The 18,313-nt window shown below is 34.6% G+C and overlaps 1 protein-coding gene across 1 annotated transcript; it reads right to left on the bottom strand.

Moving 5' to 3' along the window:
* Window positions 1–141: 141 nt before the first annotated feature.
* On the bottom strand, window positions 142–5,801 carry LOC126883622 (uncharacterized). Its single transcript, XM_050649274.1, has 3 exons — window positions 4,365–5,801; window positions 3,675–4,238; window positions 142–150 (listed from the first exon to the last, which is right to left on the bottom strand). Exons 1-3 carry the CDS (start codon window positions 5,799–5,801, stop codon window positions 142–144), a joined length of 2,010 nt encoding a protein of 669 aa, XP_050505231.1.
* Window positions 5,802–18,313: the final 12,512 nt, after the last annotated feature.

Below are 18,313 nucleotides of genomic sequence, written 5' to 3'. Positions count from 1 at the left end.
CTATTAATTATTGCGGAGAGAGTATTTTTACGGCGAAGAGAGACGCACAAGCGAACAAAGTGTTCAACTCGGAGAGCAGAAAGAGACTACTGAAATTCTATTCAAATCTCTGCACTATTATCTTTTATAGTTTAGTTTACACTATTCGCCCTGAAAAGGGCAAAACACATGTTACACTTCTTTGGCAACATGACCTGCTTTTACCCCGAAACCATAAAAATGCAGATGTCTATTTTATGAAACACACAACGCTACACTCAAGTTTTTCAGAGAATTAAATATTTTAAACACAATACAGATTGTCCCAACAGATTTACAGAGAGATATTTTTATAAAAGCAAATTAATGTAAATAACTGTTGTTTTCACAACATACTCCCCCGCGTTGAAGCACTGGCTTTAACATAAACCTAACCTAACATAAATCAACTTACAACGTTCTTAAGCGAAAACACTAAACTTAACTTAATTTTAACAGTCATTTGGTAGAGGACACAATTTATTAATAGAGCGCTTGAAGACTCCATCTTTAGTTTTGACCGATGCAACTCTTACTCGGCCATCCTTTCCGGGAAAGACATCAATCACTCTTGCTAGAGCCCAGTAAAGAGGAGGAGTGTTATCTTCAATCAACAAGACGAGATCGTTGGGCTCTAGGTTCTTATGAGGAAGAAACCATTTAGGGCGATTTTGGAGTCTGTTCAAGTAGTCAATTGACCATTTTTTCCAAAACATTTGCTGGAGTTTAGAGAGATGTTGCCATAAACTTAATCTATTTTCGGGAATGTGGATTACATCCCTTTCAGGAAATGACGTAAGAGATTGTCCAATCAAGAAATGTCCAGGGGTCAGATAGGTTAGATCAGAGGGATCATTTGAGAGGGAGCAAAGCGGTCGAGAGTTGAGCACAGCTTCAATTTGAGTGAGAACAGTGGTAAATTCTTCAAAAGTGAGCTTAATATCACCCATGAGTCTACGGATATGATGCTTTGCGCTCTTTATAGCGCTTTCCCAGATGCCACCATGATGAGGGGCTCGAGGAACTATGGTTTTCCAGCGAATATGCGATGATGCCAAAAAATCATTAATAGAGCGAGAGTTTTCTTTTTCTTTTAAAAACTTATAAAGTTCAAACAACTGATTACGAGCTCCCAAAAAGTTCGTGGCGTTGTCACTGAATATAGTCTGAGGGAGGCCTCTACGGCTAATAAAACGTTTTAGAGCGAGAAGAAACGTCTCTGTAGAAAGGCCGGACACGACTTCAATGTGAACAGCTCGAGTCGATAGACAAACGAAAAGAGCAATATAAGATTTTATCAAGGGAGCTTTGCGGAGTTTGGAAGCTTTAATCTGAAAGGGGCCACCAAAATCTAATCCTACATGAGCGAATACTCGAGAGGATTGCAAACGTTCCTTTGGTAAATCTGCCATAATCTGAATAGCGGGTTTGGCATTAAACCTAAAACAAACCATACATTGGTGTACGACCTTTTTAACTTCACGTAGTCCATTTAAAGGCCAATATTTAAGTCGAATTTGAGATAAAGTATTTTGAGGACCAGAGTGACAAAGTCTGATATGTTCTCTCTGAAGAAAGAGACGTACTACACGATTTTTTGAGGGAAGGAGAAGAGGATATTTTTGATCAAATGTAACGTCTGAGTTACCAAGGCGACCTCCTACACGCAGCATTTCATTTTCATCCAAAAAGGGGTTTAAGCGTAAAATAGACTTATTGGATAGAGTTTTACCTTTTTTAATCTCAGAAATCTCAAGCGAGAAAGAAGAATACTGAAGCATCTTAACAATCTTCAGTTCAGCGTTTTGAAGTTCGCTTACTTCAAGAGAATTTGATAACTTACGAGAAGGCGATTTGGCATTATTGGCAAACCTGAATATAAATGCTAAAGTTCTTACAAACCTTGAAAAATTAGAGAACCTATCAGAAAGAGAGGTGAAAAAATCTATTTGATCATTTCGAATGTGAAGAGTTACTTTCCTTTCTTCGGGTAACTTGGAGGTATAAACTTTTGGATTGTATTTCAACAAATCCAACCGAGATTGATTCAAAAATTGAGGACCATGAAACCACAAAGAAGATTTAAGTATTTCAGCGGGTAGCATTCCTCGGGAGAGTATGTCGGCAGGATTCTCTTTGGATCGTACGTGCCTCCAATGAGCGTTAGGAGAATTATCTAAAATTTGTGCAACCCTATTTGCTACAAATTGAGTCCAACGAGAGGGATGCGAACGAAGCCAAGCGAGAACAATTTCTGAATCCGACCACATATTTATAGAGTCTAAGCGAGAGAGTTTTTCTTCAATAATATTAGCAATCCTTGCTGTGAGCTTACTACACAATAGCGCACCCATGAGTTCCAATCTTGGGAGAGTCAAGGGTTTTAGCGGAGCGACACGACTCTTAGATGCTAAAAGTGAACAAGATACTTGTTCAGATCTATAAATCACACGTAGGTAGATGCAAGCTCCATAGGCCTTTAAACTTGCATCCGAGAATGAGTGAATCTCAACACTGGTGATTTCTTGACTTAAGAAGAGACACCGAGGTATATTTAAATCCTTAAAATGCGAGAGACTGCGAACAAAATTTAGCCACTCATGCAACGTATCTGCATCTATGATATCGTTCCAATTAATTTTGGAAATCCAAATTTTTTGCATAATTAATTTAGCGACAACTCTAACTGGGTTAATTAGGCCTTGAGGATCAAATATTTGGGCAATCATTGACAGTACTTCTCTCTTGGTGTACGAGTCCTTTAAGGTAAAATTTGGGAGAGAGATTGAGAAGGTGTCAAGAATAGGATTCCAACATAAACCTAAAACCTTATTGGAGCCATTATCTGGAGCTATTACATAAGTAGTGTTCGAAGAGAGAGAAGAGATATTTTTTAAAAACAAGTCTGAGTTAGAACACCATTTATGGAGAGAGATACAAGCGGTTCCAAGCAAACTAGTTATTTCCTTATGAGCTTTAAGGAGAGTCTGTACATCATTAGCGCCATAGAGAATGTCATCAATGTAACAACTATTTTGAAGAGCATCACTGGCCAGAGGATACTCAGTCTGATAAGTTTGTGCCAGTTCCATTAAACAGCGAGTACTCTGAAAGCTAGCGCTTTTAGTTCCATACGTTACGGTTTGCAATTCAAGACACTCAATGTCTTTTTCAGGGGAGTCACGCCAGAGAATATTTAAAAGAGAGGTTTGAGCAGGATTTATTCTAACTTGTCTATACATTTTTTGTATATCCGTTGTAAAAACGAAGGAATACAATCTAAACCGTAGCAAAATGTCAAAAAGTTCCGGTTGAAGAGTAGGACCTTTGAGTAAAATATCATTGAGCGAATAACCACTAGAGCTTTTCATCGAACCATCAAAAACAACCCTAAGCTTTGTTGTTAAAGATTCTTCCTTAAACACACAGTGATGCGGTAGAAAATATTTACTTTCTAACTTTTCGTTGGTTAGAGAGAGAGGCACTATTTTCGCATGTTCGAGAAGAAGATATTCATTAATGAAAGATTTATATTGAGCGTATGTACTTTCGTTTTTTAAGAGCCTATGTTCTAAATTCATAAATCTTTTAAAGGCCATTTTAAAGGATTCACCTAACATTTTATTAGCGTTTTCAGAGACAAATGGAAGATTTACTTGAAAGCGGCCTGAAGGTAATACAAGAGTAGTTTTGCTAAATATTTGTTCCGCTAATTCTTCATCGGGAGTTAATTTACTAACGAGGGGAACTTCTTCAATTTCGAAAAATTGTTGAAGCAACTTATCCAACTGATTTTCTTCGGGTTCGGATTGAACAAAGAGAGAAACATTTGATTGAGAGATAGCCAAATGTGAATTACGGTGAAAAACCTGAGGATTAATTGTACCAAAAATAACATAGCCTAAGTGAGTATTCTGAAGAATGGGAAGATTTTTTCCTAACCGTATAAATCCATCCGTCAATAATTCACTATAGATATCACCAGCCAGAAGCAAATCAATTTTACCCGGAACAGAATACGAGGGATCTGCGAGAGTGAGATCCTGTGGGACTTTTATTTTACTTCTATCTATAGTAGCTCTAGGAAGCCTACAAGTTATACTATCGAGTACAGCGAAAGAAGTTTTAAAACTTCTGTCCTTTACATTATAGGGGAAAAATTCTAAGTTTAACATTTCGTTTGAGAGTGAGGTGTTTTCGGATATGGTTGATATCTGTAGCTGTTTAAAATAAGGGATGAGTTTTAACTTCTCAACCAAATCACGAGAGATAAACGAATGTTGGCTCCCATTATCTAGGAGCGCTCTGGCATGCATGGGTCTGCCGTCTTTCGAATAAACGGTTACTAAAGCGGTAGCCAACAATACATCAGTTTTCACTGATAAAGCGGAGAGAGACGTGGCTGCCTGAGAATCTGGAGAGTTTTGCATATCTAGAGGAGGTCTGAATGAGCTAGTAGAAGCTTCATTTTGGCTGCGATTATTAAAAGAATGCTGAGTAGATATGGGAGCGACAACACGAGAAGCACCTTGAGAATTTTGAGGAGTTTGAGCATTGCGCTCACGAGAGAGAGCTTGCCTATTGATGTTCCTAGAGGAAGAGACATTTTCAGAGGTTCCATGGAGGGATGAGTGATGATGACCCCCACACAAAGTACATGATCGAGTAGAGCCGCAATCTTGAGAGAAATGTTTACTACCCAAACAATTAAAACACAGTTTCTTACCTTTTACAAAATTAAATTTTTTCTGTAAAGAGAGGCATTTAAAATCATTACACTGATAAACCTTATGAGCATTACTTCTGCAAAAAGTACAATTATTATCAGAGAAAGAGTGTGATGGTTGGTCAACTGATGAGAAGAAAGATGTTTTTGATTGAGACCTGTTATTAACCTTTTTATCATGATCTGAAACATTTAATTTTTCCTGAATATCACACTTTTTCTCGAGAAATTTAAAAAACTGTGAAAGGGTAGGTAAGGTCTTTGTCCCAATATCATATTCAAAGGCCCTATGTGTAGAAAAATCTAATTTTTGTAAAAATATTTCAATTAATAGTAAATCCCAATGCTCAATTGGTACGGACATATTTTTCAAAGCGAGCAGCGTCTGCTGAGCTAGAGTTAAAAATTCGCGTAACGCCTTTGAATTACTTTTAACTAGAGATGGAGCCTTTAACAATTTTTGAATGTGTAAGCTAATCACTCGCGATTTGTTTTCGTAACGATCTTTGAGAGTTTTTACAGCTATATCGAAATTTTCGTCGATAACTTCGATGTTGTCGATCAACTGGAGGGGTTCATTTCGCAGGAACGATTTAAGGTAAATAAATCGTTGCACATTATTGAGTTCTTCATTGTTCACTATTAGCGTCTCGAAGAGCTGGTAGAACGAGTTGAACTCAGAGAATGACCCGCAGAACGTTTGCATGGTGATCTCCGGAAGCCTAACCTTAGCAGTGGCCACAGTTGACTGAGTGCTATTTGATCTGAGAGGAGGGGGGCCCAACAATAACTCGTCCATCTTACGCTGTAGGCCCGCGAGAATAGAGAAATATTTTTGCTCAGTTGTTACCCTGTCTTCTGCTTCAGTACCGGCTTCATCAATCTCGTCTATCTGATCCATTATTTCTTCATATTTTAAAAAACAGGTTTTTAATTCTGTTTGTCGAAATTGAAATTGTAGCGCATCCTTTTCCGTACTAGCCTTTTGTGAGAGCCAGTTTTCGATTCTTGTAATTTTAGCCTTCAAAGGCGTCCTTTTTTTCTTGAGGTCTTCCATTTCTATCTCGAATTCGATTGAACACACGGCGAGAGAGAGTCTATCGATACGCGGCAAAATCTAAATTACACTGGAGAGTTTTTTGTCAATTAACAAGCGCGGCGAGAGAATAAGAGTCTAAGTTTCACAGAGAGATACAGCGTCTACGTTAAATGTCTACAAAAGTGTTTTTGACCGTAAAATGTCTTTGAGCAGAGTTTACCTTGGATCAGCAATAAAAGTTTTAAAAAATGGAAAAAGCTCACCAAATTAGTCCAATTGATAAAGCAACAGGCGGCAGCTACTAACCACACACAATAACTTCACTTCCTTTCACTTAGAGTTTATCGCGACGCGAACTAACAAGTCTTGTAGAGGTATTACACACAAAAATGTCCGAAAAAGCGGCACAAACGCGAAAACCAACCAAAAATCCGGGTCGATGTAGACCATCAAATGGTGTGAGTTTTTATTCAATCTCACCCCACCGTGGCAAAAATGGTTTAATTATTACCTTTTGCCTAATTGGACATAGGTGAATATTTTAGGACCACACCCGTATGTCCCGTCCTTCGATATAAACAAAATAGTGAACTTTTAGGAGAACTGGTTCTAAGATTTAATTTGGTCTGGTTTTAAAGGTGCTAATTAATACGATAGAAAGGGTTGTGTATTAGCGATAAATAAGGGTATCCGGCGAACAAAACATTTATTAACAAAAAAAAACAACGAATTTAACAAATAAGCGGCTTAACGATAAATGATATTCTTAATAGCGAACGAGAGAGAGTAAGAGTCTTTTTAATCTATTAATTATTGCGGAGAGAGTATTTTTACGGCGAAGAGAGACGCACAAGCGAACAAAGTGTTCAACTCGGAGAGCAGAAAGAGACTACTGAAATTCTATTCAAATCTCTGCACTATTATCTTTTATAGTTTAGTTTACACTATTCGCCCTGAAAAGGGCAAAACACATGTTACACTTCTTTGGCAACATGACCTGCTTTTACCCCGAAACCATAAAAATGCAGATGTCTATTTTATGAAACACACAACGCTACACTCAAGTTTTTCAGAGAATTAAATATTTTAAACACAATACAGATTGTCCCAACAGATTTACAGAGAGATATTTTTATAAAAGCAAATTAATGTAAATAACTGTTGTTTTCACAACAGCAGGGTTGTTGTATTTCGCCTACCCTTTTTAAAATTTATCTGGAACAAGCACTCAAGCTGTGGAAAAGAAAATGTAATGGCATGGGAATCCCTCTCAATGACGACACAACACTGTACACTTTATGTTTCGCTGATGACCAAATTCTGATTGCTCAAGATCATGACGACTTAAGTTACATGACGCGGAAGCTAATAGAAGAATATAACAAATGGGGTCTCGAAGTCAACATTAAGAAAACTGAAGCCATGTGTATTGGAGGAACAAAGCAGTCCATTACATTAGACGATGGGGTAGAAATTAAACACTGCGATGAATACAAGTACCTGGGCATGAAGATAACTCAAGATGGAACACTCGACGCTGCTATAAAAGACAGAAACATACAGGGTAGAAAAGCCATATCCATGATGAACGACATTCTGTGGGACCAGACAATATCTAAAGCGAACAAACAGCTCATATACAATAGCACACTTAAAAGTATAATCACATATGGCAGTGAAGTTTGGCCACTGAAGCAAAGAGCTCAGAAAATGTTACTAGTAACAGAAATGGACTTCTGGAGAAGAGCAGCAGGCAAATCAAGAAGAGATCGGATACCGAACGAGAGAATACGAGAAATGATGGGAGTAACACATACAATAATTGATGACATAAAAACAAAACAACTGGTGTGGTACGGCCATGTACAGAGAATGCCAGACGACAGGATCCCTAAACAGATTTTGGCATGGACACCACAAGGGAGAAGAAAAAGAGGAAGGCCGAGAAGAAGCTGGAGGGAGGGAATTGAAAAAGAACTAGAGGAAAGAGAAATCCCTCCAGGTCTATGGTTAAACAGAGAAGAATGGCGGTTAGGAGTCGGAAGGCGTCGGAGAACGCTGTAAACCGATAGTAGTAGTAGTAAAAATTTTTATGGGAGTTTTGTTCCTTTAAACCCCCCAAATGTCTGTGTAAGTTCCAATTAAACTATTACTGCGATACCATCAGTTAAACACAGTGTTTTTAAAACTTTTTTTTTCTTTGTATTTTTTCGATAAGGCATCTTTTGTCGAGATGTGGCTTCTTTTTTAATATGGTTCAAAATATACCTAAAAATGTAAATCATAAATAAATGTTCATATTATTACCAAGTCTCCATAGTCGTACTTAACCATATGCAAATATGTGGTGGATTTGACAAAATTATTCAAAATATCTCGATATAAACTGATTTTTCGAAAAAGTACTAAGAGACAAAAAAGTTTTTAAAACATTGTGTTTAACTAATGGTAGTACAATAATAATTAAATTGGAACGTACACAAAAGTTTGGGGGGTTTAAAGGAACAAAACCCCCATAAAATATTTATGGAGTGTCCAAATTTCACTATAATTTTTTCTTAAGTTACAACTGCCATAAGAATGCCACATGTCCATTTTTAATAAAAAATCTCTAATAATCTTCGATATATTGGAAAAAATCGATTTTCATTTTGTAACTTCAAAGGGCTGTAACTTTTTTTATGTGCATATTTGTACTAAGGTAAGTTAGGTTCAATCGAACTATTTTTAGTCCCAGAATATGTGATTAAATTTATGACCTGTATTTTTGTTACACCCTGTAGTGTGTTTAAGACATCCTGCTATTCTGTTGGCTTTATTTATTTGTTGGGCCACTCCCGCTACTGTATCTCCATAAATGTGGATTAGTACTCCCAGGTAGCTGATACTTCTTTCTTGCTGGATTATTTTGCTGTCCACTTCCAGCTTGCAGCTTATTGGATCTTTATAAATTACCATAGTTTTTGTCTCATTTTTTGATTTGCTCTTTTGATCATTCATTTCTTGATTGCTCTTATGAGGTCAAGAAATTTTAGGCAAATATACCACACAGATAGTTAGAATATTCTATATCTAGTAACCATGTCCAGTGGTTTGGGACTGGATGTCTTTGGACAGAGTAATTTAATCAGAAATAATTTTAAGAAAGGTGCGAGACCAGAACGTTTTTGGTCTCCCCTGCTCTTTAAAACACACTCTTCTTGAAAGTTCTAAATGATAATACTAGGTAAATAAAGTTGGTCTCGACCATGTTTTACATGGATTCTAGCATACGCAAATATTTTAATGAATACAAACTATTTAATACATATAAAAATAATATATTTCACAATGAGTATCGTACGTTTCATCACTATATCATCAACGGCTCTACAACTCTGAGTAACTATTTCTCCCCACCGCGTTTACTATTTTTCTCCCCACTATTGCCACTATTATGCAGTTATCTCCTATTGATACTTACATTGTATGTAGATCTGCTTTTAGTGCATCCTTGCCGCCCATACTTTTCAACCTTTACTCCAAAAGAATTTTCAGAAATGCATTTTTTGAACAACAAAAAGCAATAATTAAGAACGGGAAGTCATTAATAATTTACGATATGCGGACGACAGAGTACTCCTAGCTTCTACTCAAGAAGAACTGCAAACATTACTTGATAGTGTCGTTGAGAGCTTGTAACACCCCGATCGTAGCAAGACGAGGGCAATAAACAACACCACACTGCTGGGAGAAACGAGGGGAGAAATTCCTCGAACATCCCTTAGGATATTCAAAAGAAAAACGCCCACCGTTCCATCCATCAGAATGGTGCTCTGCCCGACTGCTCAGCCCTGGGTTCGTTCCCTGTTCATTCTCCGTTCACACTCAACCCAGAAAGGTACAGGAAATAAAAAGTTTACAAAATCATGCTATATACACTATATTTAATCAATAAAAAAATAACAAAAATCATACTATTATTATGTATAGGCAACAAAATTAATTTTCCAAAACTGAGACAGAGACCTTGCTGGTTACCGGCATGAAAATGATTAAGATATAATAGTACTCAGCTTTAAATCTTCCTTTAGGAGTCACACAGTTCTTAAGGGAGGGTTCCAATCTTTTTAGAACTTGTTACTGCCGATAGTTATGGGGAAGTCTAGGGCTATCTTGTAGAAATCATTCTTCTGATGCATCGGTAGTTGGACCCAAGGTACTGTGGGCGATTGCAAGTCAGTTTTACTCCCCAAGGTAGTGTTTGGCTACAGCTTTGTTTCCAAGGTAGTGTTTGACTACAGGTTTCTTCTCAAGGTAGTGTCTAGAAAAATTCATACAAAGATCAGTTTTCTTCCAAAAGAAAAGCCTGATCAGAAATAAAGCTGAGTCAAAGAAAAACGATCCCAATAAAATCTCTGATCGCAGCGTGGCATTATTAAAAATAAATAGAAACGGAAAGAATTTAATTAATATAGTTATTTTCCTAACAAGTGCAGAAAGTCATTCTTTTCCGCACGCGACTGCAGTTTGCCGAACGACGCGAAGCGGGAGTTCGGCAAGCAGTCGAGTGCGGAAAAGAGACTTTCTGCAAGAGTTAGGAACAATATTTTTTCTAAGAGTCTTTAAAAATTATCAAATCTTAATCAATTAATTTAATTCTTCTTCTTCTTCTTGTAGTTTCATGACCTCCACCTCTTAAGTACTTGGCCAGTGCTCGTATTTAGACTAACTGGAAGGGAATCCTCTTTTCAAAGGGTCTGGATTTTTCCATATTCCCTTCTTTAAATTCATTGTGATATGATTTTCAAATAACTATTTTTATTTTATATTTTAATTTGAAATATTGTTAAAAATTGATTGATCTTTCTTAAGGTTTGGTCATTAATATTATGTAGGAGATTTTGTATTGAAATGGGGGTTGGACTTCCAATATTAACTAGTTCCTGATACAAGTCAAATTGATTTGTTTTGTTAATTGGGCATTCAAGTAACATATGAGTTATACTTCCTATTTGTCCACATTCACAAAAAGGAGTATCACTACAATTAATTTTAAACAAGTGGTCTGGTGTGTGACAATGGCCCGTTCGCATTCTAATAATTGATGTCAAGTGCCTTCGATCCACAAATGTGAATTTGTGGAACCAAGGGTTTATAGAAAAATCACTTTGGCATTGTTGATACCATTTCCCTTTAGTTTTAAACTGCTTTGTCCATTCAACTTTAAACTCATTTACAATTTTTTGTTTAATAAAAGGCAAAAAGTCAAATTTATCTATTTTAATGTCTGCAGGAACATTTAAAGTCTTGCCTATATTTGCCAATTTATCAGCCTCTGTATTCCCCTTTACTCCAGTATGGCCTGGAATCCAAGCTCAGATTATATTAAATCCTGCTTTCATTGACTCAGTAATAAGTCTTTTAGTTAGGTTTACAATATGGTTGTTTGTCCCCCAGGTGGTGTTATGTAATTTTTGGATAGCACTTTTAGCATCTGAAAAAATTATTGCTTCTTTAATATTTTTTTCAATACAAACAGATACTGCCTTGTTAATTGCAATAATTTCTGCAGTGCATATTTGAGTGTGCTCATGTAATCTGGATGCGTAGTTATAATTGATTGAGGGTATGTGTACCCCAAAACCTACTGTCCTCGACTCGGGATCTAAAGAACCATCTGTAAATACCCATGTATAATTTCCATATGAAGCTGAAAATTCATTAAGAAATTCCTGATGAGTATCTATAGGTTTCCATTTTTTTGTGGGTTGAGAAAATTGTCTGAAATGTTCCCGTAAGATAATTCAGTTCGATCTGAAAGCAGGATTTAATGTTCTCTTTATATAGATTAATGAGGTATTTGTCAAAATTATTTTTGATTTCAATCAAATATGGTGGCTCTTGTGATTTCCAAAATCCTATTTTATAATTTACTTTGGTTCTCAACTCTGACAGGATTTCGTTCAGTGGAATTTTCAGATCAGCTAGGATTTTCAGATAGAACTTAGCGCACAGTATTTTTCTTCTTGCATCTAATGAAATTTCTCCACTTTCTGCTAACAAAGCATTAGTGGGGGTAGATCTCATACAGCCCGTGATGATTCGTAAAGCTTTAAACTGAATTTTGTCTAATATTAAGAGTGGGGACTTACTACTGGGTTTTAATATTGCACATGAATAATCCAAAAATGGGGTCTTACGATTCCTTTATAAATTAATGAGAGTGTATGGGGGTTTGCTCCCCACCAGGTCCCACATATTGCCCTCATTATATTCAAACCTTTTTGAGCTGGTGTTGTTTCGATACGTTTAATATTTTCAATCCAGTTAAGTCGATTATTGAATATTGTCCCTAAATACTTAATTGATTCTCTAATAGGAATTATCTCTGCCTCTATTTTTAACGGAATATTATTGGTGATGTTTTTCTTTTTGTTAAAGATTACTGCAGAGGATTTACCATGGGACAAGGGTAGTTTATTTTCTGTTAACCATTGAGTTATGTGAGTAAGACATATATTAGTTAATCTTATAAGATTATTTATATCTTCACCGACTGTTATGAGGGCTAGATCATCTGCATATTGAATTAGCCTGAAATTAGATGGAATAATGTCATGTAGCGTTTTGGTATATACTGCCGTGCTAAGCCCAAAGGCGGTAACTGATTTTTTTATCGAAAATTACATTTTTGTATTTCTAGGTAGGTTTCATTATATTATAATGCTTCTACAACTCCAAAGACTTTGTAAATATATTCTAGATACCCATTATAATAGTTCTACAACTCCAAGGACTTGAAAAAAATATTCTAAATACCCTGTTCTACGTAGAAATACAACAATCTCATTTTCGATAAAAAATCAGTTACCGCCTTTGGGCTTAGCACGGCAGTAAATGTTGAATAGGGCGGAGGTAAATTCCTCACCAACCAGTAAAAACATATAATCCGACAGGTATTTTCCTCACCAAATTTAAGGGTTTCTGTTAATCCGGTAGGTATTTTCCTCACCAACTCACTCAGGTAATAAAATAAAAATATAGATGTAATTTAAGAATGATTATTATGTAAGCATCCGAAATCCGAATAAAAGACATTAAATTCCTTAAATTATAATAATAGTTTATAATATAGATAATATTCAAAATGTATAAATTATTATTTAATATTTACTATTATTATACTAAGAGACACACTTTACAAAATCCATTTCATTTGATTAGACTGATATCTTTAATACATTTATTTTTCAATTTCACTTTAACTTCTTTATCTTTGATAGGTTTTGCAATATGCAAACTTTAAATTTTAACATACGTATATATCTGAAATTCTTTAATTTGTTCTAAGATTATATTATATGGATGGATGCGTATTATAAAACGATGAATTAAAATGCGAATGAAAAGATTCGCAAGCATTCGTAGTACGAATAACAGAAGAATTTGCCTCTGTCCACAAATATTGGGAGAATGTGGTATTTTCGTCTATATGAGTTTCAACTAAATAATCAACATATCTATTTAAAATTTCATTTTCTGGTTTGCATGACATAAAATCAAACACAAAACAATCTGATACGTCTTCTGGTTGTATATATATATATATATATATATATATATATATATATATATATATATATATATATATATATACAGTATGTAAGGCCAAAAGTCTGTTTGAGCCACTTACCTACTTCAGAATCATTTTTGTATATTCTGATGTTAAATCAAGAGACTGAATTTTTCTATACCAAGCTCGGTGTAGGTGAAATCTACAACCATGTATTTCAGTGTTCGGACACATTTGAATGATTGCATTATGTATAGCCTTTTCAAAATCTATAAAAATTTTACTAGAATTAAACTCAATTTGAGAGCTTTAAAAATTTCTGATTTTAACAAATAAAAAAATTGTTGTAAGTTTTTGTTTTTTCGTTTGACAGTAAACAGTATAATAAAGAAATATAATGCCCATTAATTAGCCCATGACTATTGAATAATTGCAAATAATATGTGGTACAGTAAAAAATGTGCCATACATACATACGAGAGGGACAAAATTATGGAATAAGTTCATTTTCTCTAAAATGGACGATTTTGGAGAAAAATGCCGAAACAGGTCGATTTTTATTTTTAAATTAAAATTTTTTGGTCTATATTTCATACTAGTGACGTCATCCATCTGAACGTGATCACGTAGTCGATGATTTTTTTAAATAGGAATATCAGTCGTATGGTAGCTCATTTGAAAGGTTATTTAATTCTCTATTCAGTAATATAAACATTAACATACTTATTTGTACAGGGTGGCCAAAAAATAATTATTTGATTAAATTAATTGACGCAAAAAGAAGAATGTATTTAATTTATTTGACTCAAAATATTATTGCTGCCAAAGAATATAAAAATAAAAATCGACTAGTTTAGGGATTAATGTCCAAAATTGTCCATTTTAGAGAAAATGAATATAATCCACAATTTTGCCCCTCTGTATAAAATTCAATGTGGCTATAAAAGTCTTATATTTGTTTCACAACTAAATACAGTTATCTTAGTTTTGACACAGTTTATAAACAGAAGATTTTCCCCCTTGGTTGTTTTTTGAGCACAGCTCTTCACAAATTCTTGAACCTCATCAATATTGGAAGGAAGTCAACCAGGCATCATTTTTCGTCGATAATGTATATATATTTTTTTTTATGTAACTGACATCAATCGTAGTAAGTAGTAATTGTTTAAGGCAAATTAGCTGCAAGCTCTTTACGAATAATTTTTGCTGGTTTTTCAGTAGGTATATTCTTTTCGGCTTTACCTTTAAAGAGTTAGAAACAATTTTTCGATCTATCTTCTGACGATTTGGTTCATGATTATGTCATATAATACTTCTAGTCATTGTATTTGCCCCAATAATAAACAATTTCATACTACAAGTTGTTTTATTACCTCCAGAAAACTTCACTTTTTAAAACTTTCACCTTATAAAAAATAAAATTTTCAAATACCAGTAAAGGTTTACCGCGATTACTTTCTATTAAACATGCCATTTTCGTCAAAATTCCAATAATGACTAAAAATAAAATACAATAATTAATTAATTAATTATTATAGGTATTACCGTAATTTTATAGTAGATCAATAATTCCCTGAATGCCTTTTAGTAAAATCTACCTGAACAACCATTTCAGTTTTGGTGAGGAAAATACCTGTAGGATTATAACATACCCTTCCAAACGCAGGTAAAAAATTATTTTGGTGAGGAAATTACACCCGCCGGTTGAATAGTAGTGGGCTCAGGGGCGATCCCTGAGCCAGCCCTTTATCAGTGATGTTGGGTCCAATTATTTGGTATTCCCTATCTCGGATATAAATATTCCTGTTATTTAAGAATTCAAAAATTAGGTTATTATATGTATATGGTATTTTAAAATCCGCCATTTTTCTATAAAAAAAGGTAGATATCTATATTATCATAAGCAGCTTTTAGATCAAGGAAGACCGTTAAAACCGCTTTTCTCTCAGTAAAAGCATTAAGTACTATGTGGGAAAGCGCTACATGCGCATTACTACACCCACTTTCTTTGCGAAAGCCCAGCTGATAGCTGGGTAAAACACTATTATGCTCTACGAACCATTCTATTCTATTTTTAATTATGTTTTCTAGAATTTTACCTACACATGACGTTAAGGCGATTAGTCGGTAACTTTCTGGACTGTTTGGACATTTAGTAGGTTTTAGGAAAGGTAATATTAGTGTTTGTTTCCACTGCCATGGTATCTTACTTGTTTTTAATATATTATTGAAAATTTTTACCAAATGGGATTCTGCTATTGTGGGTATGTTTTTTAACATCGAATAAGATACCTTATCCATACCAGTGGCCTTATCTTTTTTTGAGTATATTATATTAGTGTACTCAGTGTAGGTTATTTGCTCAACAATTTCATTGCTAGGGCTCAGAAGTTTAAACCAGGGATCTACATTGCAGGAAGTTAAATTATTTAGAATTTTTATCGACGTTTCGTTATTGGGAAAAGTTACATGGCTATTAGAAAAATGAGTTTTAAATTTTTTAATTGTGTTCCAAATTTTTTTAACTGGAGTTTCCCTCATAAGTGATCCACAAAATCGTCTAAAACTAGATTTTTTTTTTAATTTGTAATTGTCTTTTAACGAAAGCTTTAATTCTATTACAGTTTATGTAATTTTCCACGGTTTGGTTATCTACATAGGTTCTGATTGCTTTTCGTCTATTTTTTATTAACTCATCGCATTCGTTGTCCCACCATGGTGTCCCCTTAGTTTTATCTCTAACTGTTATGTAAGGGATATTATCTTCTGCACTAGAATTGACAATATTATGCCATTCATTATAATCCACGTCATGTCGATCAGACAGCTTAGTTTCTATATTGCCCATGTATTTTGGCCAATTTGCTTTTTTGAAATTTCTTCTGGTACCTAATATGCTGCTTCCATTTGAGGATTGTGTTTGGTTAATTTCACATATAGTTGGGAAATGGTCACTTTGTCCACTATCTGGGTGTACCCACCAATGACACTTAGATGCTAAATCTTGAGTTACTATGGTAAGATCAACTGCTGATGGATTCTGCCCTGGTTGTACCATTCTGGTGGAGGTACCATCATTCATTATAACTAATTGTTCTTCATCAACGAATTCCATTATTATTTTCCCATTATGGTTGTTACCAGCACATCCCCATACCTGATCATGTGCATTTAAGTCTCCGATGATTATATAAGGTTTGTGAAAATCTTTTTTAATATTATTCCATGTTGATTGTTTTATTTGCTGACCTGAAGGGTTGTAGATATTAATTATATTTAGGTCAAATTTTGGTAAGTTTATACCTATCACCTGCATATTTGATGTTCTGTCAGAGTTGCTCACTTGTATACTAGTGTGTTCAAAACTATCTTTAATTAGGATCATAATGCCACCATATCCATCATATCTATCTTCCCTGTATATGAAATAGTTTTTTATATTAAATATATACGTGTTATTTGTCCATGTTTCTATTAATAAGATTACATCTGGTTTAAGTTCTTTAATGAAGATTTTTAAATTATCATAATTTGGTTTAGTACTTCTAATGTTCCACTGCATGAGAGTGAGACAGCCTTGCATTTGGAATTTTTTATTTTTATTTTGATCCATAAAATGATGGGGGTGATGAGTTAATATCTAAATAGCCTGTGTCAAACGTAGGTGAGCCTATGCTTTTAAAATTACAAATTTGTGCAATATAATTAAGAACATGTTCTCTGTCTGAATTATTTAATTTACTAGCCATATTCATAATATCTTGAAGGGACTGAGAGCTTTCTCTGAAAACGTTTTCAGAGGTTTGATTATTGGTTTTATTAAAATTTGGTGAATTTGGGGTACTATATGCCATGGAGGAAGTGGATGGCAACCTACCATTGGGGTTTAATATATTCTCGTTGTGTAGATCTTTATCGTATGTCCCATTATCTTGTGCTCGCCTTTTATTTCCTTTAAGTGTGACACTATAAGTGCTGGATTTTTGTTGATTACTGACGTGTGTCGTTCGTCTAGAGTTTAATGGGATACTTTGTGGTTCCAGGTTTTTAGTGCCTTGAAAGGCAGGGAAATCACTCGGATGGTTAATGAAATTATTGTTTTTTGTTTTTGGAATTTTTTCAGAAGCCTCAAAAAAAGATAGATTTTCTAAAGACATCATCTCTCTAATTTTTTTTGTCTCGTAAATTCGGGACATTGATGGCTTGTGCTATTATGCTCAATACTATTACAGTGAACACATTTCATAACACACGTTTCATTTGGTCCATGTATTTTAGTACAGTTGATGCATTTACTATTTTTTGTTTTGCACAGATTTTTGGTGTGCCCGTAATTTAAGCAGTTATAACACTGTATCACTGGCATTATATATGGCAAGACTCTATGTTCAATACCGCAGATCAATACTCCCCTCGGTAAAGTAGTCCCTGTAAAGGTATAACAAACAGTTCCAGTTGGGAGAAGTGTAACCACCTCCTCACTTTGGCTGCCCTGTTGAGATATCTCATCCATTTTTTGCTTAATTCTTCTATTAAAACGTTTGACATGAATAATTTTACAATTTTTTGTATTGGGTTCTGAGTGTTTCAACAGGGTATCCTCTGTGAAGTCTCTATTGATAAATTTCACAATACCTTTAGAGGTTACATTCTTATTAGGGATGAACAAGTCATATTCTTTATCTTTTAAGGTATTTGAATCCAAAAAATCATTTGCCGCTTTTCTGTTTTTAAATTCCACACTAATTCTATTTATCCCCTTTTTATGAGTTTTAAAGATTTCATTTAATTTTAGATCATAGATTTCTCTAGCTATGACCAAATAATTATATTTCCCGATATTCAAATTTTCATTATTGGATTCTATATAGACTTCAAACGGACCTTTATCATAAATATCATATCTAGATGGGATGTTATTTAAATTTATACTTTCTTTTTTATCAGTCACAATTATTTGTTTTTTGTTATTTCT

The sequence above is a fragment of the Diabrotica virgifera genome, chromosome 4 (genome assembly GCF_917563875.1).
Source record: "Diabrotica virgifera virgifera chromosome 4, PGI_DIABVI_V3a".
Classification (NCBI taxonomy): Eukaryota; Metazoa; Arthropoda; class Insecta; order Coleoptera; family Chrysomelidae; genus Diabrotica; species Diabrotica virgifera.
This window is presented reverse-complemented; position numbering and strand designations above follow the sequence as displayed.

Coding starts and splice junctions, on each gene's coding strand:
- LOC126883622 (XM_050649274.1), bottom strand. CDS start 5,801: ATGGAAGACCTCAAGAAAAAAAGGACGCCTTTGAAGGCTAAAATTACA. Junction 4,239..4,364: donor TATTGTTGGCTACCGCTTTA/GTAACCGTTTAT, acceptor TATTTTAAACAG/CTACAGATATCAACCATATC.